General features: G+C 37.0%; 1 protein-coding gene across 3 annotated transcripts in view; it reads left to right on the forward strand.

The window, feature by feature from the left end:
• Positions 1-410: 410 nt before the first annotated feature.
• CRPPA (CDP-L-ribitol pyrophosphorylase A) overlaps positions 411-27042 on the forward strand; it is a 313443-nt gene continuing 286811 nt past the window's right edge. Inside the window, exons 1-2 of one of the 3 annotated variants that reach the window (XM_081285338.1) lie at positions 411-3704; positions 12443-12719. In XM_081285338.1, coding sequence (XP_081141464.1) covers positions 3448-3704; positions 12443-12719 — 534 coding nt within the window. In that variant the 5' untranslated portion in view covers positions 411-3447. Of the gene's footprint in view, positions 4190-12442; positions 12720-27042 lie in introns of all 3 variants that reach the window. The other 2 variants (XM_081285336.1, XM_081285337.1) reach the window with 2 other exon arrangements.

Raw genomic sequence — 27042 nt, forward strand, 5'->3', positions numbered from 1 at the left:
CAACTGGACCTTATGAGTGATTATAGCAGGATTTCAGGATAAAAGGGTAGTACTAAAAAATGTGAACTGCTTTCTGTATACCAGGAATGAACAAGTGGGATTTGAAATTAAAAACACAATAACAATTGTTATGGTTTAATAGCTTTACTTCTGTCCCCTGATGGCCCATATGTTAATGGCTTGGTATTACTGGGAAGTGCCAAGGACTTTTAAGAAGTGGGGTCTTGTGGGAGGTCCTTAGGTCACAGGGTGTGCCCTGGAAAGGAATCATGGGACCTCATTCTCTTTCTCTTTCTTCCTGGTTTAAGATATAATGGTTTGCTCTATGGATTGTCCAGACAAGACCTGTAGCCATCTGCCTATCTCACTAAAGGCAAAACAAAGTCCCCCCCCTCCCAACCCTGGACTTTGACCCTTCAAAACTCTGAGCTTAACACATAGTTTCTTTTTATAGGTGAGCTGTTTTAGGTATTTTGTAGTAATGCAAAGATAATATAATTATTTACCTTAAAACCACTCAAAATGAAATATTTAGGTATAAATTTAACAAAATATGCACAAGATCTATATGAGAAAAACTATAGAACTGAGGAAAAATCTTCGAAAACAACTAAATAGAGATATTCCATGTTCATGGAGAGAAAGACTTACTATTGTCAAGGTGTCAATTTCTCCCAATGTGAGCTAGAGATCCAAGTAATCTAAATAAAAATCTCAAAAAGTTATTTTGTGAATCTTGACACACTGTATGAAGAAGCCTAAGACTCAGAATAGTCAAGAAGTATAAGAACAAAATTAGAAGACTGACACTTCCCAATTTCAAGACATACTATAAATTTCCAGTAATCAAGTCATTAGGCTATTTGTGCAAGTATTTATAAATAGATCAATGGAACAAAATAAAGAACCCAGAAATAGACCCATATAAGTATAGATCTTTGACAAAGCAACAAAGGCAATAAAATGAAATGAAGATTGTCTTTTCAACAAATTGTACTGAATAACTGCACATCCACAAACAAAAATCAATCTTGACCTAGACTTTACACTTTTCACAAAAATAATTTAAAAAATGGGCCACAGGCCTAAAGGCAAAATGCAAAACTACAAAACCCCTAGAAGATAACATAAAGCGATAGGAAAGGACAAATAGGTAAGAATTGGGAATGGAGGTATGAACTGGCAAACCACAGAGGATTTTTATAGCAATGAAACTACTCTGTATGATACTCTAATGATCAATATGTGTCATTTCAAATTTGTCCAAACCCATAGAATGAATGTGTACCACTAATATTGAATCCTAAGGTAAATCATGGATGGTGGACAATAATAAAGAGTCAATGTAGTTTCATCAGTTGTAATAAATAAACACCTTTGTTGGGGATTATGCTAATGGGTAGATTATCCATCTGTGGGGACAGGGCATATGTGGGAAGTCTCTGTACCTTCCTTGCAAAATAATGACTATTTAAAAAAAGTCAAGACATGCCAAAGTGTGTTTATAAATTTACGGTATACACTTAATGAAGTCACCTTTTGAATACTCACAACATGATGTAATATACTTTGTTATTCACAAGATGAAGGGCTTATCTGAAAAGTCAACACACCCTCGTGGTCTAGTAATGGTATGTAAGTAAAGTTAAATTAACAGCATTCTGTTTTCAATCACATCAATATATTTAAACCATGTATAACTGTATTTGAAAATTAAAGTCAAATTGTAAATTTAGAGTTCTTCCCAAGGGTGATGCTGCATTAGTTATCTTTTCCTGCTGTAACAAATTACCACAAACTCAATGGCTTAAAGCAACACAAACATAATACAGTGCTGAATATTAGAAGTCTGAAAATGGGTTGGCAAGGCTGCACCCATCTGGAAAATCTAGGAGAAAATTTTGTTTACATTTTCCAGCTTCTAGAGGTTGCTGGCTTTCTTTGCTAATGGCTCTGTATCACCCAGACCCCTTCTTTAACTCTGATGTCCTTTATATAATACCTATTGTGATTATGTAGGGCCCACCTGGATAATCTAGAGTGTGTTCATCTTCTCAATATCCTTTATCTTAATCAAATCTGTAATGTCCCTGTAGCAATTTAAGGTAATATATTCATAGGTTTTGGAGACTAGGATATGTGCTTCTCAAGGCAGCTATTATTCTGCCTATGATAGATGTCTAGAACAAAAACTATTCCAAGAACTATAATATTTTCATATCTCAGGGTCCTTTCTGAATCTTATATTAGCTGTTGATGGGTGATTAATAATTATGAATTAGCAAATAATTACTCTTCAATTATTACTAATTTATTCAATCAGCAATTCATTCAGTAATTGTTAAATTTTTGTTGCATTTCAGGATCTGAGCACACAACCTAACTCAAAACAAAGCAAAGCAAGGTCCTGCTCTTGTGGTATACCTTTCCAGGATCTAACTCAATAATGTTCTGGCATTCCAAACACTCCACTATATTTTCATGGTAAACACCATCAAGGACGGTACTAAATAAGGGAAAGATATGCTTCAGGACTGGGATTCCTCAACTCTGGAAGCACATCTCTATAAGAGTTTGAAGGGCGCTCTGCCATTAGCTGGGCATCTTACAGAATCTCTTTAAACATTCTGTTTCTCCTTTTGGAAAAGAAAAACAGCAATCCCAGGCTTCTTCTCCTGGAGGTTAAATGAGACGTGTGGTCAAGTGATCAGCAATTAGCATTGGTGCTTTCACTCTCTAGTTCCAGAAAAGTGCTTGCTCCTTAAGGTCACCTGAGGATCTTTAAAAACATTCCAAAACCCATGCCACACGGGAGACCAATTAAATCCCAGTAGTTGAGGGTGAAACACAGGCTGCAGGATGCTCTTCACAGGTGTTGAGGTTTAATAACATATGACAGTCACAACATTTTATATGTACGTAGTATTTGGTAGCAGGGATTGAACCCAGGGGTGCTTAACCACTGAGCCACATTCCCAGGCAATTTTAGTTTTTATTTGATAGGGCCTAGGTAAATTGCTGTGGCTGGCCTTGAACTTGAGTTTCTCCTTGCCTCAGCCTCCGGAATGGCTGGGATTACAAGCCTGCTTCACGGCGCTTGCCTTGCCTTCCACATAACTCAAGAGTTCTGACTGACCTCTGTTGCCTGTGCAACGTTAAGTGGCCCTTAAGTATGTAAGGACAAACACCTGCTCCACGCTGGGCCTGCCTCGGGAGAACCTAAAAGCCCCGGAAGCCAGCCCTCCCGGAGGCGCTGGGCCGGGTGCAGAGGCCAGGAAAAACAGGCTCAGCTGCGGCCGCGGCTCGTCCCCTTAGGCCAGCCGTAGCGGGGTCCGGAGGCTCGGAGAGCACTTTATTTGTCCGCAGCCCACGGCGCGATCCCGGCTGAGAACAGGAGCAGCCACAGGCCGCTGAGGGTCGGGTCTCGCGGCGCCACCCGACGCCGTCATGGAGCAGGGAGCGCGCGGCGGCTCCAGGCCCGCAGAGCCGGGGCCTTGCCTGAGCAGTCCGTGCGGCGCGGACCAGGCGGCCTCGGTCCCCTTGCTGAGTGCTGCCGGGGCTGAGCCGGGGAGCCGCACGCTCGCCGTGGCCGCCGTGTTGCCGGCGGGGGGGTGCGGAGAGAGGATGGGCGTCCCCACCCCGAAGCAGTTCTGCCCAGTCCTGGAGAGGCCGCTCATCAGCTACACCCTGCAGGCCATGGAGAGGTAAAGCGGCGCCGGGCGTGCCTCAGCGGAGTCCCGGGCCGGCCTCCCGTACCCTGCCCTGCCCTGCCCTGCCCCGCCGCTCCACTGCGCCGGTGCTTTCCCCTCCAGGGACTAATGGGCCGGATCGCTGGGCTCAGTCTCTGAAGCTGGAGCTCTGTTCCCGCCAGCGCCACAGGGACGGGCAGCTCTGGCCTTTTAGCAGATGGACACGGAAGCTAAAGCTGCCTTCAGAGGCCCTTATGTGTTCAGTTAACGTGGCGGGGGGTGAAGTCCAGCACGTGAAGCTGGATTCATTGACGCATGGGCTGGGGCCGAGGGACACTGGGTCCTACCTGTGGCCCCTGGAGGGCCCAAAGAGAAGCAGTTCTGGGAGACGTTTCGCGTTCACCGTCTCTGCGCATGCGTGCACTGAAGTTTAGTCGAAGCACTTCCAGTTTTCTGAGTGTTTTTCCTTCACTCACAAACGTTTACAGAACGCCTTCTGTGTAAGATAGAAAACAGTGTGCTGAGGGTGGAGAGGGGGGTGGACCAAACCTTTTGGTAGTGGAAATGGGATTAAGAGTAGAATTGAAGTCAATAGTCGCTTTATCCTTTTAGAAAAGGGACTGAAGGGAACTAGTTCAAGAAATGGAGGAGAGAGAGAGAGAGGAATGGTGGAAGGCTGTCCTAAGGCAGTAATAGCGAGGAGGTGAAAAAGGGGTACCATATTTTTGCTTTTAGCGCCAAGTAATGTGATAGATGGGGAGAGGCTGAAGGAGTGGGAAGTAGCGGGATTATAAAGAACCATGTAGTTTTGCAAGGCGTTCAAACATCTTTTTGAAGCCAGTGGAGTAGTTAAGTTAAACCTTGGATTGAAGTGAACCATTTGTATTTCAAGCAAGGTGACCTCCTCCTGCATAAACAGCCCTTTCAGGAGGCCATTGTCCTTGGCTTGTTATCCAGAAAGGGACCCCTGCCACCCCCACCCCCCCCACACACACACCCCCACACACCCCCACACAACTCAGAAGCCAAAGGGCCAAAATTGTTGCTTTTAAGTTTATTTTACTTTCTGAATATTGGCATTTGGAAACGGAAAGTGTAAGGAGCCATTATACCTTTGATGAACATAATCAGGCAAGTGGTCACATCTGAAATTCATACAGACTTTGAAACTGTTCCAGTTCCTACCTCAGTCTGTTTCTCAGCGGTGAAGTCCCTGAAACGCCCTAAAGTCACAGACCTACAATGTTCTAGTGCCCTAGAGATTGTAACAATTTAGGTCATACATGCAGGCAATACTCTGGGACATTATGGATCTTGGCCAGCATGATCGTTGTCTACTTGGTAATTAGACAGGGGATTGTAGTCATTTATACATTTAACAGTTCCTCCCTTGGAAAAAACCCTAAATTTGCATTTTTGTATCTTCTGAGGTAGCTGGAGATAGGTGGACCCTAAAAATTATAGTGTTTGGAAAAGTCTTGTTTATGGAAAATAAGGCAAAAGAACACTTGTTTTCTATTTTCCCTAAATGATAACAGCAGTCAAGAAGTCTTAATAGTCTATTAAGGGAATTGAAGTATAAATTTTAAAAGGTTATGACTTGGAGACTTTGATTTTTTTTTTTTTCTTTTCATTTTACTAACAAGGAACTGAGATCAGAGGTATTAGTCCCTTATGTAACTGTTGGGATTTTTTTTTTTTTTTTGTATGTGTGTATGTGTGCTTTATTGCTTTGTGATTTGAGTTTTCTGCAAGGAAATGTTGTTCCAAGAAATCATATGACAGTGGTATTATTAGCAGGGGCATATAGTGCTGACAATTCATAAAATGCACTCTGATCAACTCATGTATCTTAATTTTATTTTTTAGAAAAGTGTACTGCTTGAATCTGGAGTAACACTTTATTTTGTCCCTCACAATCTTCAACTGAAGTCCCCCCCCAAAAAAAAAAAAAAAAAAACCTCCTAAGATGGGGCTGGTTGGAATTCCAAAGAAAGAAGCTGTAAACATCAAGAGTCATCAGTACAAAGCATTTTTTAGGGGGAGTTTATAAGAGTACTGCAGCCTAACCTCAGGACACAGTGAAAGGGATATTCTACCAAGGTGTATCTTCATGAACGGGGGATGTGGTTAATGAGAGTTTAAGGAACTTCAGCTCAGGTTTGACACCATTTTCTTTTTGCTTCTCTGGGAAATAAACATCTTTATCAGTGTCTGTGAAAGCTCAAGGCCCTGGCATGGGCTGAAACCTGCTGGGAAAATTCTGCAGCTGACTGGGTCACAGACTGGCAAGGTACTGATTTTTTTTTTTTTTTTTTTTTTTCCCCAGTCAAGGGAAGGGGAAAAAAACAAAAGGTGGAGGAAAGGGAAACTACTGGAGGATCCTATTGAAGTAAAAATCCCTCCCAGTATTCTAATTTCTGGTTTCAAATACCTAAGGAATTTTTCCTGGAATAACCAAAAAATGAACAAGAACGATAGGCCATTTTTGTAAGTTCTGTGTCGAAGGAACCGCTGAGCTAGAGCCAGTCCATGATAGGCCATTTTTGTCCCTGCTTATTCAGAGTTGTGGAATGGGGATTGCTCTGGAGGTAGATGGGAACAAGATCTGGCCAGGCTTTTCCCATAACTCCTGAGGTTTCTTGAGCTGTCTAATGTGGAGGACCTGCTTAAGACCACTTGTTCATTAATGTGATTCATGCTCAACAGAAAACATTATTGTAATTGATCTTCCCGTATAAATCTGAGACTGAGGTGCTGTCCAACTGGTAAGCATTCCAGATCTACAAAAATGCATTCAGATCTATTGTCAGGAATTCGCTTCCCATGACTCTGAATAAGCATGGCCCAAAATGGCCTCTTTCTTGATCTTTTAGTTGTCATCTTGCCCATTTTTTGGGCTATTTCAGGCTAACCAACCCTCCTAGTTGTAATTTTTAAAATTTATTACTGGTAACAGTAATATGTCGTCATATATTAATATATTGACTTTCCAACCCACATTTCTGTCTTCAGTTAGTGATTAGTGCCTCTGTTACAACTACAGGTATGTTGGTAAAAATTTTGTAGATTGTTGACAATGGAAACTCAGTCTTACAGTTTGAGATTTGGTTGCTTATTGCTTAGAAAATCAGTTGAGGTTCATGTTATTGTTTAATATACCAAGGTGTTTTTTTTTCCCCCAACATATCAACTTGAATGTATTTTCCTCACTTTTTTTCCTTCAATTTTTGTTTTCTTGTGTGCTTGAAACACCTGTTCTGTCCTACAATCTTTTTTTTTTTTTTAACTGGGGATTGAACCCCAGGGTGTTTCTCCACTGAGTTACACCCCAAGCCCTCCTTCCTGCTTTTTAAAATTTTGAGACCAGGTCTCATTAAGTTTCCAGGAGGCTGACCTTGAATTTGTAATCCTTCTGTCTCACCCTCCTGAGTCTATCCTACTACAATTCTGTAAAACACTGAAAATTCTGTTGAATCAGACTAGAATGAGACATGAATGTTAGTCCAAATGAGCAATATTTATCATGTGAATTAAACTAAGGTTATTTGAATGGAGTGGGAAGACAGGAAAAATATTTAAGAAATAGAATTGATTAGTGTTAGTGATTAATTGGATTAGGGATTCCAAGAGAAAGGTATAATAGGAGTGATCGCATAGATGAATTTGACTTTTTTTTTTGTCTTAAGGCTTTATTAAGGGGGTCAAGTTTGAGTCAAGGAAAGGAATAGGGCTACTGTATTCTGTATAAGTCACATGATGAAGTTTGTATTGCCTTCCCACAGACCCCCATAGGACTTGTTCGAAACAAGACCAGGACAAGTAGGCTGAAGCTTGATAACTGGAAGTCTTCACAGGCATAGCAAGGAGACTTGACATTGCGAAGGCGATCAAGAACAGGCTGTTACACCAATTCAGTATTTTTTTGCTAAATCATCAGAGTAGGTATGGAGAGTTGGGAACCCATAGACAATGGCCACAGTGCAGTTCAGAAGCCACATTTTCACCCAGGCTGTCCTGATGGTGAGTAGCAGCTGCCATTGTCCCTTTGAGGTTGAATTTATGCAGCCTGGATTAGAGCGCTTGAGAAGTGTTAATAGGGTTTGATTTTTTTCCCCCCATCCCCCATCTTTTAAAGAAAGCATTTGTTTAAAGGTCCTGTTTTCAACTGATCTTATTAAACTGTCAGAGCAGTATACTGCTTGTAAGTAATAACTATTGTTCCAAGAGAAAATAAATTCTGTGATATTAAATTTCTTAAAATGTGTGTAGGTGTTATGGAGCTTGGGGCTAGATTTATATTTGCCTATGGAATGTGCTTGGAAGGAAATAATCAAGAGAACTTGATAGAATTGGGCTGCTGGGGGTTTGGTGTGGACTTGCCTTCAGCTAAGAGGTAGACTAGATGCCTTTATTCAGCAAATATTTGTTCTGTAGGCACTGTGTGAGGTACTTAAGGTTTTTTTCAGTCCTGTGATTTTTTTTTTTACATTATTAAAAGCCTTTTACAGTATTAAAATTTAATTCTGTAATAGAAAAGAATGCGAATAAATCCTTTGAAATACAAACAGTACTTATTACAGCTTGTAAGTATTGGAAATATCCTTGGCTATTGAACAAAATAACATAATAGTGGTCCAAGACGGTGTTATCTAAACTTTTCCCCTGGTTATGTGCTACGCATTTTAACTTTTCTAATATCTCTTTAATTTACCCAATGATGTTGATTTCATGACACACTAATGGGTCTTGAAATCTAGTTTGAAGAACACTGGTGTAAAACATTTAATTAGAGCTTTATATGTTGTTTGAAATAGTCTAAGGCCAAAGTATATCTCTGTAATTTATCTATTTTGCTCTCTTTGGAACATAGAGAATTATTTTATAGCTATTTCAAGGAAATTTTAGTAAAATTTAATCCCATTAATTCACTGAAAACATATTTGAAGACTTTGTCCTGTGCTGTTCCTTTATTTATTTATTTGGTGGTGTAGGGATTAAACCCAGGGCCTTGTGCATGCCAGGCAAGTACTCTACCACCTGAGCTATATCCACAGCCCCATTTTCTTTTAATTATTAAAAAAAATTGTTTTGGGGTACTAGGGATTGAACCCAGGGACACTTAACCATTGAGCTACATCTCCAGACCTTTTTATATTTGAGACAGGGTTTCTATAAGTTAGGGCTTTACTAAGTTGCTGAAGCTGGCTTTGAACTTTCAATCCTCCCGAGTGCCAGGAATTTCAGCTGTGCACCACTGTGTCAGGCTGCCTTTTAAAAATGATCTACATAATCTCTTTAAAAGTTGCTGTAATGGATTTTTTTTTCCCCTCATGTAATATGCTGTGAAAAGTAACAAAGGTGAATAGAGTAGAATAAATCTCTATTTCTCGTTTTATAGGGCAATCCTGCCGCTAATTTAATTGAACATGTATTATGACTCCTTTTAAAAAGAAGGCAATGTGGTGTCACATTAAATAATTGACATATTATTAGTTTGCTTTTTATAACTTCTTAGAACTTAGTTTTTTTTAAATCCCTAATCAAACATTCTATTAATTTATTTAACAGACATTTGACATGTGATCTTTGACATGGAAATGCTGTCAGTCTTTGTTCATTATTGTATCACCAGTGTTTAGCATAGTACCTGCCAAGTGCTATATGTTTACTTGATGTTCATTGAATGACTCAATATGTGGTTGAAGGGATGACTACTTTGGCTTGAGTTCTTAGAAATTATATGAAATTTGACTTTTTGGCTAGAAAAGCAGCAGTGTCATATGGTTCAATCCTAGTACCATAAATGAAGTGCTAGAGGCAAAATGATCCAGAATGATGTTTTCTCTTTATTGTTATGCCTTCCCTCAGTGTTATCTCACTTCTAAAGGTTAAAGGTAAGCACTCCAAAATCAGATTGGGACTATAGCCTCTTGGTCCCTTTGTTTTCTAGCTGTGTAATCATGGTTAGGTCATTGCCTCTGTGTTCTCACCTATAAAATTGAGGTAACGGTGATTGGCCTCATAGGGCTGATGTGGATGAAAAGTGAATATTGTAGGCAGAATGCTCTACACAGTCCATGGCATTTAGCAAACATTCCATACTTCTTAGCTGTTGTTTTTATGATTAGTATTACTGAAAGCCAAATATGTGCCAGTGAGGGGTGTAGTCTTTGCCTTCTGTGAGTTGGCAGCTTCGAAAGGGTGATAGAAAATTATTACTAGGATGTGGTATGATATATAATAAGACTGGAGATGAAGCCTAGTGGAGAGGAGGAATCTGCCCTGCTGGGTGTCACAGAAAACTTCCTTGGTGGGGACTATGTCTGAATTGAGCTAAGAGCAAGTAGGTCTTGGGAGTAGGTGGGACTGGGGAGAAATGAGGGTGAGAGCATTGTTGAGAGGCAAAGAAAGCAGATCAAGCAGAGACCTGTGGGTAAGAGAATGCACTGTCCTTTCTTCAGGGAGCATCTGGGTGTGAGAGTAAGAGCAGGATGGGAGAGAGGAAGTCTGTGTGGCAAGTTGGCTGAGGTCAGGTCTCTAAGAGCCTTGCTCCAGTAGGGTTTGGCCTCAGAATTCACACTTGAGAAATATCATTCAGAAGTGGCAAGAATGGCTCATGTTGGGATGAGATGAGAAGGAGATTGCTAAGAGGCTGCATTCATTAAATTACAGGGGAGATGAAATTATGGGAGAATGATGGGTCACAGCTACAGCAGTCAAGCCAAAAGCTTAGGAAACTCCACATTGAGGAGGGACTGACTTTATGAACAGTATAAATTCTAGGGTGTAAAGTAGAGCAAGTTCTAGAGTGGGGAATGGACTACAAAGAAAAACTAAAGTATAACCATTATATTACAGAGTCGTCTTCATTGCCTGTAAGAACTATAGGCTGGGAGTAGGGGTATGACTTAGTGGTAGAATACATAACATACCCAAGACACTGGGTTCCATCCCTAGCAGAGGGGAAAAAATATCTATGTAGTTAGGTCTTTGGCATCCTGTGTTATTGCATTGGTTTAATTTGTGATTAGAATCCCCTTTTGGTGTTTGCCAACATGGGTATTCCTGATTCTGTAGGAGCCATAGGAACTGGAAATCGGTTGAGTTCAACATCTAGAAACATTGAAAACAATGAACAAAACTGCCCTTCATGGGGAATCTGTTTTTATGCTTTTTGTTTGTTTTTGGTAATTTCTCAGTAGTGAGAAGCACTTTTTTTTCATAATCATTAAGCCTGAGGGTGTGTAATGTTCTTCTGCTCCTGGTCATTTATTTATTCCACAATTGTTGAGTGCCTAGTAGGAATTAGATATGACAATGGACAAAACGGATATCGTCTCTGCTATTATGGAGCCTATGTTCCAAAAGCTGAAAGAAAATGTAATATATTGGCTTGATGAAAAATAGTAAAAATGTTTTTCTACTTCAAGTCCTTTTTAGAATAAAATGGTAATATAGAAAAATGTATTTATATATTCATACCATCCTGATTTGCTTCCCATATTATGAAAATACAGACGTTATTGTGAAGATTACATGAGTTAAAACATGAAAAATGCTTAAGACATAGTAAGTACTTAATTTTTGTTAATTATTTTGTATTATAGGACTTGATTTATTTTCAAGTCTTAACTGTTCTAGCATGAATATCTGATTTCTCATGCTAATAATTACATTAAAAAATTTTAAATGTCCTTTATTCAGAGTTGATGACATGGGTCAGAAGCAGCTGTCCTGCTTTGGGCCTGTTGGCTATGGAACATTAAGTCTACAATGACACTTGCTTTCCTTAGCACTAGTGTCCAAGAGAAGTCTGACAGACTTTTTAAACTTGGTAACCAATCGTAGTATGAATTATTTTCAGTCCAGTAAGTTAGTAGGTCTTTCTTTAGGAAATGATCTTACAATAGAAAACTAGTTTTACATTTGGTAACTTGGAACAATTCCTTTAACTTCACTGTATTGTGAGATTTTTCACCTAATCCACATTTATACAAAATCACTAGTTTTTCCCCAATTAAACTACATTCTTTATCTTGCTGTAGCCATGTTTTGTTCGGTGAGTTTTCCAGCTTTAATACTTCAATAGTCAGTTGCCAACTCAGTGGACTTCTTGAAAGGGACGGTCAATTTCTGGAATTCAAAAGTGCTTCAAGTTGTTCTTATCCCATTGAGGGGGGGAAAACATTATGACAAACGGAAATTTAAAAGCACAATCATATTTACTGTTCCCCAGGTAACTTATTGATACTCTAATTATTATATATATTTTTTTCAGTACCAGCCACTGAACTCCCTTAACCACTGTGCCACATCCCCAGGCCTTTTTTAATTTTGTTTAGAAACAGGATCTCACCTTAGGGACTCACTACATTGCTGAGGCTGGCTTTGAACTGAAGATCCTCCTGCCTCAACCTCCCAATCTGCTGGGATTATAGGCATGTGCCACCACACCTGGCTCAAATTTAATTTAACTAAAAAATGTAACAGCTGATATGGTATATACTAGACTAAATATTCTGCATACATGTGAAGCACTATCTATACCTATGGTATGAAACATTTACTGGTCCTTTCCCATCAGCCTTTTTACTACCCCTAATAAAAATGCATGGAACTTACTTGGTTATTAGTTTCTAGTCTCCCTATGTAAATACACTGATATGTATTATTGCAGCAGTTCAGTTTTCTATTAGCCTTAGGGGTCTAAGAATCGATATATATGACATGTCTAAATACTTCTCTTTTAGAGCATGTTGGATAAAGGACATTATTGTAGTGGTAACTGGAGAGAACATGGAAACAATGGAAAATATCATTAAGAAGTATAAGCATAAACGCATCTCGCTAGTTGAAGCCGGAGTGACTCGCCACAGGTCGATTTTCAATGGACTAAAAGCATTGGCAGACAATCAGCCCAACTCCAGACTTTCTAAGCCAGAAGTTGTGATTATCCATGATGCCGTGAGACCATTTTTTGAGGAAGATATCCTCCTCAAAGTTGTCACAGCTGCTAAGGAACATGGGGTAAGTATTTTCCACTCCTGAGACCAGATAAAAGGGCAAACACTACAGTGTTACTTTGCTGAATTTTGATAGGAATGCATTTAAATGTCATTAAAGTGGGCTTGATGACATAAAGATGTTACGGAAATTTGTTTTAGGAACTTCGTAGTGTTGATTGTAAGACTGTTCTGGAACACTTTTTGCTATCATTTATCATAATATGAGCTGTTTGGATGAGAATGCAATAATGATATGGGTAGACTATAGGTTTAAATGGAACTTTGGAATTAAATAAGCATTTGTGTTAAATGCCAAAGAAGTCTCAAAAGTACAGGATACAGATATTTAACAAATACGTGGCTCATGGAGTTCAGTTTTGTGTTTGAATTTTCAAAATTGGTGTATTTTCTAGTACAAATCACCATACAAGATTTTGGTACCCCTTTAAGATGAATAATTTTGAGATGACAGAACTGTTTATTATACCAAAATAAACACAGGATAACAAAACACCTATTGTAATCCCTAGAACATACTGTATTCCCCTATTCCTAGGTAAAATTCTATTAATATAATAATAATGAACTGAAAATTGCGGTCTAAATTTAGGACTGTGGAAAAAATTTATTGCACAGAGTAAGTATAGTACAGTAGAACTAGGCTGTCAAGTTGGATAGACCCAAGGCCCAAATCTCTAGGTTTTCTGATTATTAATGGTCTAGTGTCCTTAACTCTAAACCTCTTAGACCACATTTTCCCTACTTGTAAAAATGAACAGCATTAAATTAAGGTTGTTTTCTGGTTGGAAATACTTTTGGTTGTGTCTGAAAAGGCAAAGTTTTATCTTGCTCCAGTAATATGCCAGGGATATCATTGTTTTACATGTGATTAAATAAAGCATATAAAATGTATCAGTTACTTAGTTCAACATTTGTGGGAATTCTTATTAGACCATGTAATTTTCTAAGTTTTTGAATCAGAACATAATTTAAGATAGTCACATTATCACCTTAAATGAAACCAACAAATTATGCTTTATGAAGTCTGTAAAACTTTCTCATTAAAGGAACTAGTTCAAAACCCAAACTTGACAACTTATTTTTTTGATGCAATCTTCAGAAATATGGTCTCTTTTAGAGACATTGCTTTGTTTTTTGTTGATACTAAAAGATAATTTTCAAGAAAAGTAATAACATAAATTGTGGCATACTGGGGATTGAACCCATGGGTGCTGTACCACTGAGCTGCATCCCCAGCTCTTTTTATTTTTGAGACAGGGTTGGGCTTAATTCTGTAGATGGGCCTCTAACTTGTGATCCTCAGGCTGTAGCCTCCTGACTACTTGGTTTAAAGGTGTGCACCACTGTGCTAGGCTTCCTTAATTTATCATAAGAAATCCAGACAAATATTACAACTGGTTCAAAAATGAATCCAGAGAAACACAAACTTCTGTGGCTTACAAAGAAATGTTGAAATGAATTAAAAAACAGATAAAACTGGGATCTCCATAGCTGAGTCTAGTGAACCTCCACTGGACAGAATTTATTTGCATATTTGTAGGCAAGAAACATTTCAAATTGCTATTGGTTATTTACTACTTTTTAAGAGTTGTGAAAGAGCTCAAAAATACAGTAAGCTAATCTGAAAGAGTAAGCAACGTATTTTTTTCCCTGGAGCCACTTAGTAACCAGTTTTGTTCATTCAAAATTTCTTTACAACCTTTGGGGCAGTGTTCTCATAGCCTCAGTTAACTCTAGGCACTACGTCCTGCCAACTTTAATACTGTTCTGACTTGTAATAATGTAATGCAATTGAGATTTCTACTGGTAGTTGAAGTTTTTACATTGGTGGGAAGTATTGGCATCTTTTAAACCTGTCAGCAAATTATAGAAGTGTGATCTACATCATTTGCTACCATATTACATGAAAATTCTATTGACTTTGCTTAGAGTTGCTTCAGACTTTTTCCCCATGGCTTCCTTTGTTCTCTCACAAAATTTTATATAGACTCCTTAACCGATTTTTCTTTTTTTTGTAAGCTTAGATTTCAAAATCTATCCAAAGGGTTTTTTTTTTTTTTTTTTTAAATTTTTCTTTTTCAGTTGTAGTTGGACACTTATTTATTTTTATGTGGTACTGAGGATCGAACCCAGGGTCTTGCCCACGCGTGAGTGCTCTACCACTGAGCCACAACCCCATCACTGCCCCCCGCCCTTTAAAAAAAACAAAAAAAAAACCCACCAAAAAACTATTTACCGTTGTGACTGTTGGGGTGGTAGTGGTGGTGCTTAGATATGCTTAAGATAACTTTGGTATTTTTAATTTACATTTTGTTTTTTTTTTTTAAAAAAATGAAGATATTTTACCAAGACTAAATATAAGACTGACATTAAGAATGCCTACACACAAAATCTCAAAAGTGTTACCAGGACCTAGTTTCTCTTTTTATATATATTTCATTCTCAGGTTCCACAGAGAGGCAAAATGGCTTCCATAGGGCCAGTGAATAAATTCTTCTAGTTTTATTTCTCTGTTACTGTTGATTGTTTGGATATAAAATTCTGAGTATGTAGTTATATTTTCACCATTATTTTGAAAATAGATTATATCACTATTCCAGGCATATACGCTGCTTTTGAGAAGTTTGCTAACTTATAAATTGTATTCCTTTTAAAATCTATTTTTTTCTGAATGTTTTTTATTTCTCATAGCTGTTGTTTCTATGATGTGTCTAGACATGGATTTTTTTTATTCTCTTGGCTTTGGATTTGTTGTCCTTTATAAACTTTGATTCATTTTTTTATTCTACGAAATTATGATTGAGTTATCTGTCAATGTTGATTCTGATTATCTGATTTCAGTGTTGATTCTGTGCCCTACTTATCCCCATTTTTTTTTTTTTTTTGGATGTTACATCCTAGGTAATTAACCATTAATCCATGTCTTCAATTAACCATTTCTGTTACCCTATTGAAAATTATTAGTATTTTTTTTTAAATTTTCAATTATTTGGAGCTCCTTTCTCAAATGGGATTAGTTTTGGTTTTGTTTTACATTTTTTTGGTCTTTTAATATTGAAACAACTTATACATTATAGCTAATTGCACTTCTTGGTAGTTCTCCAACATTTTTCATTCCCGTTCACTTTTGCTCATGATTTATTTCCTCCTTTGCTTTATAATTTGAATTGTAAGCTCATGTTTGGCAGGACTTTATCAGCAATAATCCTTTGGTCATGGAATAGGGTGTGTTATTGAAGCATGGATTTATGTTCCTTCTGCCAAAAATTCCAAGCACTTTACCTCCTTGGAACAACTTTACATTAATTCTTGGCTTCAGGTTTTGTAGATCCTTTGGTAATGTTAAATCAAACTGTACCCACGTGAAGCCAAACTGACTGTTGTGACTTCTCAGAGATTGTCTCTGCTTCCTAAATACAGAGGCAAGGTAGAAAATATTGTTTGCTGTTTACCTTTTGAATGAAGGTACTGTCCCTCATGGGTCTTTGTGTGGGGCCAACAGTTCTAGCTAATAGCATAGGTTTAAGATAATACTCTTTACTCTTCATCTGTGTTTTAACCAAAGCCTCTGGTTAACCCAAGTATCGCTGCCATCTTATTTCCTTTGCTTCTATTATGATGTTTATCACTCCCAGAATGTTTTTGAGTTCAGTCATAGTTTAAAAAAGGTTGTTTGTCAAGGTCTTCCCTACATTTCTTGATCCTTTTTATTGTAAGAGGTTTTCAAGATATTCGGTCCTTGTTTCTTTGCCAAAAGTAGAAGCCTTTTTATCTGTTCAAAGGATGAAGTAATTGTATAGTTCTGCATAATTATGTAGAGAGAGAAATGGCAACAAGGATTTCATACAAGGAAAATGTTAAAGTGTGTTGGAATGTTGAAAACCTCCAGAAGGTGGGTGAGAATAGTAGCATATATTGAACATAAGGCAGTATCAACCAAGCAATCTCCTAAAGACTTGCTCCTGGAGCAAGGCACTTGCTTACTTGTGTATCTTCTTTCTCTCTTTTCACACCTCTTTGCATAAATTGTCATCTTAGTTGAACTTCTTACAGAAATAGGTCATACTTACTGTAACTACTTCCACACTCCTAATTTATTCCCCAATACATAGCCATCTGGTTTGTTTCTTCTTTGACTGTTCTCACCAAAATATCTTGTGGCTTTGATTTACAAATTGAATGTGCATTTTCAGACTGTGTGCAATAAAGAATTTGACTTGCCTTTGAAACAGGTTCCTATGAGGGGAAAAATAAATACTTTTATAAAATGTTTTTTTTATTTATAGACAGACACATATCTTTATGTGGTGCTGAGGATCGAACCCAGTGCCTCACATGTATGAGGCAAGTGCTCTACCACTGAGCTATAGCCCCAGACCCAGAAAAATAAAAATACTTTGAATCTCTCAAATAGGAATTTTTGTTATTCCTGAGCCCCTTGGATTACATATGGGATTATGTTCATGACATGACTTTGGATGTTAACTGGTCATTGGAAAGACCAACGATGTGAAAACAAGGCTGAGCCTTTGAACTTGACCAACATCTGGGAAGAGAAAGGAGGGTGAAAATTGACTTGAATTGCTTGGCCAGTGATTGATTTAGTCATACCTACATAAAGAAACTCAAAAAACTGAGAACTTAATACATTGATGTGTTGGGACTGGTGCACCTTGACTTCAGGGACAGAGGGCATGTAAACTTTTCATTGGGGACTCTCCCATATCACATCCTATGTGTCTTCATTTGTGGATTGGTTGATTTGTATCTCTGTAATAAAACTCGGCATATCTTTTATTTTCTGAGTTCTGTGTGTTAGCTTATCAAACTTGAGAAGGGCTGAGTTCCTTCTGTGCCTAATGTCTTTAGTATTTTTAAGCATGAATGGGTAATGAGTTTTGTTGAATGCTTTTTCTGCATCTATTGACTATCATATGATTTTTGTCCTTGATGCTATTTATGTGATGATTACATTTATTGATTTGTGTATGTTGAACCCATCTTACATCTTTGGGATAGAACCAACTAGATCATGATATGCAATCTTCTTAACATATTTTTGAATGAAGAGTGGTAGCATTTTTTAAAGGAGCTTTGCAACTATGCTCATAGTGTTATTGGTCTATGGTTTTTTTGCCTTGATGTGTTCTAATCTGGTTTTGGTGTCAGGGTGATACTCGATTCATAGAAGGAATTAAGGAGTGTTTCCTTCCTTTTTTATTTCATGGAATAATTTGAGGAAGCTTTATTTCATGGAATAATTTGAGGAAGCTTGGTGTTAATTCTTCTTTCAAGATCTGGTAGAATTTAGATGAGAATCCTTTTTTTTTCTTATTTTTTAATGCTTCAATCTTATTTGCTAATGATCCGTTTGGATTTTCTATATCCTCTTAGTTCAATTTGGGTATGTTGTATGTGTCTAGAAATTTGTCAATATCTTTGATTTACTGGAATGATTCACAATAGTCCCTAATGATGCTCTTTCAGGATTTCAGAAATGTCTGCAGTGGTGTGTGTGTGTGTGTGTGTACGTACAAAATTCATCTCTAATTTTGTTGATTTTGGCCTTCTCTCCTTTTGTTCATTTGGCTAAGGATGTATCAACATTTATCTTTTCAAAATACCAACTCTATTATATAGATCCTTTATATAGCTTTTTGAAATACTCTCTTAATTTTGGCTCTGTTCTTATTTCCTGTCTTTTACTGATTGTTGGAATTAATTTGTTCTTGCTTTTCTAGGCCTTGATATGTAACATTAGGTTGTTTATTTGGGATCTTTCTGTATTTTTAATGTAGGGAGTTAATGCTATGACCTTTCCTCTTAAAACCAATCTCATAGTGTCTCAGAGGTTTTAGTACATTTTATCAATATTCTCATTTGATTCTAGAAAGTTCTTCTGTGTCTCTCCTCATTTCTTGATCCATTGCTCAAAGTGTATATAGTTTGTTTGCATGTGTTCATGTGGTTTTTTTGATTTCTAATTTTAATATTATTTTTATTTTTGATTTCTAGTTTTATTTCTAATTTGTTTTTTTTATTTCTAATTTTATTCCATCTTGATCCCATGGGATGAATTTTCCCATGTTTAAGACTTTCGTTGTGTTGTAAAATTATTTATTCTGGAAGAGCTGCTGAGTTGACAGTGAATTGAGCTGCTGTTGGATGCAATATCTTACAGGTGTCCGTTGGATGTCCTTGTTTTGTTATCAGGGTGATACTTAATGGAATAAGTTGGGGGGTATTCCCTCCATTTCTATTTCATGGAATATTTGAGGATTTATAGTGTTTTTTTATTTTTTATTTTTTGTTAAATTTTGAGTGTTTTTACTGATTTTGTTGTTTTTTTTTAAATGTCTGGGTAATCTATTGGTAACAAGGGTGTATTGAAATCTCCCTGTATTTTATTGGGAAACTTTATGCCAAGAGGTTTTTTGTCATTGGGTGCACTGTCATTTGGGATACATATATTTTCTACTGTTACATTCTTTTTGAATCATTCCCTTTACCTGAAATTAATCTCCTGATTAATTTTCTTGAAATATGCTTCATTAGATATGAGAATAGCCACTTGTGTTTTAGAACTCCATTTGCATGGAATATTCCTTTTGTTTTTAGCCCATGAATATCTTTGTAAGATGAGTCTCTTGGAAACAGCATATAGTTGGGTCTTGTTTTTAAATTCAGTCTGCCAGTCTTATGTCTCTTAGGGACTTAGACCATTTACATTCAAAGTTGTGATTGAGAGATGTTGATTCTTGACATTTTGTTTTATATATTTAATTTGGTTTTCTTTTGTCTGCCTTTTCAGTGAACCTCATTTGAAAGCTCTGGGTTTGTGAATTCTTTTATGTGTAGCTTTTCATTGCATGTTTTCTGTAGAACTGGCTTCGTGCTCACATATTCTTTAAGTTTTTATTCTTTGTTTTCTCAGCCAAGTAAGTTATCCTTTAGAATCAATCTTAATTGGCTTTTTTTTTTTTTTAATTTAGAACTTGGGTCATTCTAAGCCATCCTGGATTTAAAAGTGTAAGTTGAAGTTAGATGTAATCCTTATTCTTATTAACTAGCCTCTAGATGTGACCTGCTTTTTTTAGTACTTATTTTTTGTTGTAGACAGACAGAATCTTTTTTTTTTTTTTTTATGTGGTGCTGAGGATTGAACCCAGTGCCTCATATGTGCTAGGCAAGTGTTCTACTACTGAGCTACAACCCTAGCCCAAGATGTGACCTGATGTTTCTTCTGTGGCTTTTAATATTTGATCTGTATGCTGTTAGACATCTTGATTATAATGTGTCTTGGAGAGGTTATTTTTGATCTTTTTATTTCAGGTTCTATAAGAATCCTGTATGTGAATTTCCAGCTTATTCCTAAGGTTTGGATAATTTCTGTTAGTAAAAAAGGTCATTAATATAATTAGCCTTTGTAATTCCAGTGACTCTTGCATTTGGTCTCTCAATTTTGTCAGTTCTTGTATATACTGATTTTTTTTTTAACTCAGTGTTCGAGTTTTCATATACTGTGTTCAAGGCCTGAAATTGTTTCTACATAATCTGTTAATACTTGGAACTGAATTTTATATTGGATTTTTTTTGTCTTATTTCCAGTTTTGGGAGTCTCCCTGAGAACTCCCTGGGCCTTTCAAACATGGCGGTGGGCAAATTGCCAGTGGGCGGCTAGAACTCCCTGGGCCTTTCAAATAAGAAGCACCTAATGCAACATGGCGACAGGCAAGTTGCCAGTGGGTGGATAACAAGTTGTTTTGAAAACCTTCTAATTGGCCCTCCCGCCTTCCGTACTCGTGGACAGTTCATGCCCCCCATGAATCTTATGCAGGGTGGTTGTGTGTGCACCGTAGGTGATGACCTGACCTTTATGATGATTGGCCCCTGAAGCTTCCTGGTTTAAGATAACTGACTCTCACTTTCTATATAAGCTAGCACCAGTTTGCAGTAAAGTGCTTCATCTTTATCACTGCTATCTGTGTGCATTTTAATCTCTGACGACAAACCTTGGCCTTTCATCCAGGAGTTCTAATTAGTTCTTTCAAAAATCTTATCTCTTTAATAATCATCTTTCCTCTGTTTTCTCAATTCATTACTTAGATTTTTTTGAAGTTCATTATATAGTGTATTCATATATGTAGATAGGAAAGTTTGATCAGGTTCATTCCAACGTTCTTTTCCTGTCCTTTTTCCCTTCTCATTCTCTTCCTTTATTCCACTGATATCTCTTTCATTTTCATGGGATTCCTTTCTCCCTTTTCTATTTTTCTTTTCCCTCTTATTTTGGTATAGCTTCCAAATATGGAAAAAAAATTAAGCCCTTAACTTTGTGGGTCTGGCTTATTAGCATGATATTTTCCATTTCTATCAATTTATCAGCAAATGCCTTAATTTCATTCTTCATGACTCAGTAAAACCCAATTGTGTGTATATACCTCATTTTGTTCATCCAAACAAACCTAGGTTTGTTCCATAGCTTGACTATTGTGAATTCTGGTGTGATAAAAGTTGCCTTAGATCTAATTTAACTCATTTGCCATTTTAATAATGAACTTCTTATAGGATTTCTCTGTAGTTTTATCCTCTTAAATATCTGTGGGTTCATTTATTGGGGGATATTTTCTGCCATATTTTCTCTAGAGAATTATTGTTATTCTTCAACAAGGTGAATAATGCTTATTAATGTAATAAGCAAATAGAATATACTATGAGTTTAAAAGTGACTCTGAATATTTTGTTCCTTGGACAGGTTAAGAAAAAGAAAACCTTCAGTAGTGGTAGAATGTTACAGCACACTTAAAACCAAAGGTTTATAGACAAATCATTTCTTTGGGTTGAAATAAATCTCATTAAATACTTTTAAATAATTTTTAATTAAAATCTGTGATCTTTATTTCTCTTGGAAAATGAAACACTCAAATCATAATATTTCTAGTATCTGTGTAATCTCTGATTCGTTAACAGGATTTCCAAGTGCTGTAAATCATATCATTGTTTTTCTGTGTGCATCCAGAATAATATGCTTTTCTACAACTAGTATTATAACTATTATGCCTTGTATTTTGGGTATATATTTTAGAGATGGAAAATCATTTGACAGGTTTTTGACCGTTTGGAAATTTGATTTTTAAGTGGAATTAACTATGGCTCATCACCTGCATTTTATTATGATCAGTGCAATGAAAATCAAATTTATAGTTCTTTGTGTGTGAGGTAATAATATTTCCTGGGCAATTGGATTACATGCCATTATCAGAAAAAGAAAATAAAAAAAACTTTATACCAATTTAAATCCTAGCGTTGAAGAAGCAGTTCTGTGACAAAACAGTTGTTAACTTTATTTAGGTGAAAAGTTTGGGCATTCTAACTAGTGGAAAAATTCCTAGGGTATACATTGAACTATTCCAGGGACTTCCATGGAACAAGGTGAAACGTATTTTTTTTTTTTTATGCTGGAGAAGCTACTACTTGAAAAGGTTTTGTTTGGATTTCAGTTACTTTTGTATTTGTTCTATGAATTAACTTCAAATAAAGTTGGTGGAAGGTCAAGACAGATTAATAGGTATTAAAATGAAATAAGGTTAATACACAGTATAATATTCCTGATCACATTAGATTTAAGATTAATTCCTAATAATTCAATATAATTTAAGGTTAGCATAAGAATGGAGACTCTGTATGTTTTTTTTTTTTTTTTTTTTTTTTTTGCACTGGGGATTGAACTCAGGGCTACTTAACCACTGAGCTGCATCCCTAGCCCTGTTTTGTATTTTATTTAGAGACAGGGTCTCACTGAGTTGCTTAGTGCCTCACCATTGCTAAGGCTGGCTTTGAACTTGTGATCTTCCTGTCTCCGCCTCCCGAACTGCTGGGATTACAGACACGTGCCACTGTGCTTGGCCTGTCTATTGCTCTTTGTTGCACATATCATATATACTTATATTTTGCATAGTTACATGGTAATTTTAACATAGTTTTAGCTAAAACACCTTTATTTCCATATTGGATAATTTATATGTACAATTTATTCAAACAGAATATTTCATATTTTTATAAAATACTTCCAAATTGCTGGGCATGGTGGTGCACACTAGTAATCCTAGTGGCTCGGGAGGCTGAGATGGGAGGATCTTTTTTTTTTTTTTTATTGTTCAAAACATTACAGAGCTCATGATATATCATCTTTCACACATTAGAGTCAATTGGGTTTTGAACTCCCATTTTTACCCCAAATACAGATTGCAGAATCACAACTGTTACATACTCACATTATTACATAATGGCATATTAGTGACTGTTGTATTCTGCTACCTTTCCTATCCCCTACTATCCCCCCTTCCCTCCCCTCCCATCTTCCCTCTCTACCTCCTCTGCTGTTGTTCAATTCTCTCCCCTTTTTCCCCCTCCCCCTTGCCCCTCATAACCTCTTATAATTTTGTGTATCATTGAAGGTCTCCTACAATTTCCATATGCTTTCCCTTCTCTCTCCCTTTCTCTTCCCACATTCGTCTTTGTTTACTGTTAGTCTTTTCCTCATGCTCTTCCTTCCTGTTCTGTTCTTAGTTGCTCTCTTTATATCAAAAAAGACATTTGGCATTTGTTTTTTAGGGCTTGGCTAGCTTCACTTAGCATAATCTGCTCTAATGCCATCCATTTCCCTGCAAATTCTATGATTTTGTCATTTCTTAGTGCTGCATAATACTCCATTGTGTATAGATGCCACATTTTTTTTTATCCATTCATCTATTGAAGGGCATCTAGGTTGGTTCCACAGTCTAGCTATTGTGAATTGTGCCGCTATAATCATTGATGTGGCCGTATCCCTATAGTGCGCTCTTTTAAGGTCCTCAGGGAATAGTCCGAGAAGGGCGATAGCTGGGTCAAATGGTGGTTCCATTCCCAGCTTTCCCAGGAATCTCCATACTGCTTTCCAAATTGGCCTTACCAATTTGCAGTCCCACCAACAGTGTACGTTTGTACCCTTTTCCCCACATCCTCGCCAACACTTATTGTTGACTTCATAATGGCTGCCAATGTTACTAGAGTGAGATGGTATCTTAGGGTGGTTTTGATTTGCATTTCTCTGACTGCTAGAGATGGTGAGCATTTTTTCATGTGCTTATTGATTGATTGTATATCCTCCTCTGAGAAGTGTCTGTTGAGGTCCTTGGCCCATTTGTTGATTGGTTTATTTGTTATCTTATTGTCTAATTTTTTGAGTTCTTTGTATACTCTGGATATTAGGGCTCTATCTGAAGTGTGAGGAGTAAAGATTTGTTCCCATGATGTAGGCTCCCTATTTACCTCTTTTATTGTTTCTCTTGCTGAGAAAAAACTTTTTAGTTTGAGTAAGTCCCATTTGTTGATTCTAGTTGTTAACTCTTGGGCTATGGGTGTCCTATTGAGGAATTTGGAGTCCGACCCCACAGTATGTAGATCGGAGCCAACTTTTTCTTCTATCAGACGGAGAGTCTCTGATTTTATATCTAGCTCCTTTATCCACTTTGAGTTGACTTTTGTGCGTGGCGAGAGGAGGGGATTCAGTTTCATTTTGTTGCATATGGATTTCCAGTTTTCCCAGCACCATTTGTTGAAGATGCTATCCTTCCCCCATTGCATGTTTTTAGCCCCTTTATCAAATATAAGATAGTTGTAACTTTGTGGATTAGTCTGTGTCCTCTATCCTGTACCATTGGTCCACCTGCCTGTTTTGGTACCAGTACCATGCTGTTTTTGTTACTATTGCTTTGTAGTACAGTTTGACCTCTGGTATCGCTATACCTCCAGATTCACTCTTCCTGCTTAGAATTGCTTTTGCTATTCTTGTTCTTTTGTCATTCCATATGAATTTCATGATTGCTTTATCTATTTCAACAAGAAATGCCGTTGGGATTTTGATTGGCATTGCATTAAACCTGTAGAGAAGTTTGGGTAATATCGCCATTTTGATGTTAGTTCTGCCTATCCATGAACAGGGTACATTTTTCCATCTTCTGAAATCATCTTCTCTCTCTTTTCAGGGTTCTGTAGTTTTCATTGTATAGATCTTTCACTTCTTTTGTTAGGTTGATTCCCAAGTATCTTATTTTCTTTGAGGATATTGTGAATGGAGTGGTTTTCCTTATTTCCATTTCAGAGGTTTTGTTGCTGATATACAGGAATGCCTTTGATTTATGCGTGTTGATTTTATAACCTGCTACTTTGCTGAATTCATTTATTAACTCTAGCAGCTTCTTTGTAGACCCTTTTGGGTCTGTTAGGTATATTATCATGTCATCCGCAAATAGCGATAATTTAATTTCTTCTTTTCCTATTTTTATGCCTTTAATTTCTTTTGTCTGTCTAATTGCTCTGGCTAGTACTTCGAGAACTAAATTGAATAGAAGTGGTGATAGAGGGCATCCCTGTCTTGTTCCAGATTTTACAGGGAATGCCTTCAGTTTTTCTCCGTTTAGGATGATGCTAGCCTGAGGTTTAGCATATATAGCTTTTACAATGTTGAGGTAAGTTCCTGTTATCCTTAGTTTTTCTAGTGTTTTGAACATAAAGGGATGCTGTACTTTGTCAAATGCTTTTTCTGCATCTATCGAGATGATCATATGGTTCTTGTCTTTAAGTCTGTTGATGTGGTGAATAGCATTTATTGATTTCCGTATATTGAACCAGCCTTGCATCCCAGGGATGAATCCTACTTGATCATGGTGCACAAGTTTTCTGATATGTTTTTGTATTCGATTCGCCAGAATTTTATTGAGAATTTTTGCATCCAAGTTCATTAGAGATATTGGTCTGTAGTTTTCTTTCTTTGAAGTGTCTTTGTCTGGTTTTGGGATCAGAGTGATGTTGGCCTCATAGAATGAATTTAGAAGAGCTCCTTCTTTTTCTATTTCTTGAAATAGCTTGAAAAGTATTGGTATTAATTCTTCTTTGAAGGTTTTGTAGAACTCCGCTGTATACCCATTCGGTCCAGGGCTTTTCTCGGTTGGTAGTCTTTTGATGGCTTCTTCTATTTCTTCCTTTGTAATTGGTCTGTTTAAATTGTGTGTGTCTTCCTGTCTCAATCTGGGCAGATCATATGCCTTAAGAAATTTATCGATATCTTCACTATCTTCTATTTTATTGGAATATAGGGTTTCTAAAGAAGCATGACTGGAAGTACAAATCACATCTTAATTGTAATCTTAAATGTTAATGGCCTAAACTCACCAATCAAGAGACATAGGCTAGTAACCTGGATCAAAAAAACAAATCCAACAATATGCTGCCTTCAAGAGACTCATATGATAGGAAAAGACATACACAGACTGAAGGTAAAAGGTTGGGAAAAATCATACCACTCACATGGCCCTCGGAAGCAAGCAGGAGTGGCCATACTCATATCGAATAAAATCAACTTTAAACCTAAGTTAATCAAGAAGGATAAAGAAGGACACTATATCCTGTTAAAAGGAACCATCCACCAACAAGACATAACAATCATCAATTTGTATGCACCCAACAATGGAGCTGCAACGTTCATAAAACAAACTCTCCTCAAGTTCAAGAGTCAAATACACCACAACACAATAATTATGGGTGACTTCAACACACCGCTCTCACCATTAGACAGATCCTCTAGACAAAAACTGAATAAAGAAACTATAGAACTCAACAGCACAATCAATAACCTAGACTTAACCGACATATATAGAATATATCAACCATCAAGTGGATACACGTTCTTCTCAGCAGCACATGGATCCTACTCAAAGATAGATCATATATTATGCCTTCAGGCAACGCTTAGTAAATATAAAGGCGTGGAGATAATACCATGTACCATATCTGATCATAATGGAATGAAATTGGAAATCAATGATAAAAGAAGGAAGGGAAAATCCTACATTACATGGAAAATGAACAATATGTTACTGAATGATCAATGGGTTACAGAAGACGTAAAGGAGGAGATGAAAAAATTGTTAGAGACAAATGATAATACAGACACAACATACCGGCATCTATGGGACACAATGAAAGCAGTTTTAAGAGGAAAATTCATTTCTTGGAGTTCTTTCCTCAAAAAAAGAAAACACCAACAAATAAATGAACTCACACTACACCTCAAAAACCTAGAAAAGGAAGAGCAAAACAGCAAATGTAGTAGAAGACAAGAAATAATTAAAATGAGAGCTGAAATCAACGAAATTGAAACAAAAGAAACCATTGAAAAAATTGAAAAAACTAAAAGTTGGTTCTTTGAAAAAATAAATAAGATAGGCCCTTAGCCATGCTAACGAAGAGAAGAAGAGAGAGAACTCAAATTACCAACATACGGG

The sequence above is a fragment of the Spermophilus citellus genome (genome assembly GCF_964194105.1).
Source record: "Spermophilus citellus genome assembly, chromosome: 3".
NCBI classification, from domain to species: Eukaryota; Metazoa; Chordata; class Mammalia; order Rodentia; family Sciuridae; genus Spermophilus; species Spermophilus citellus.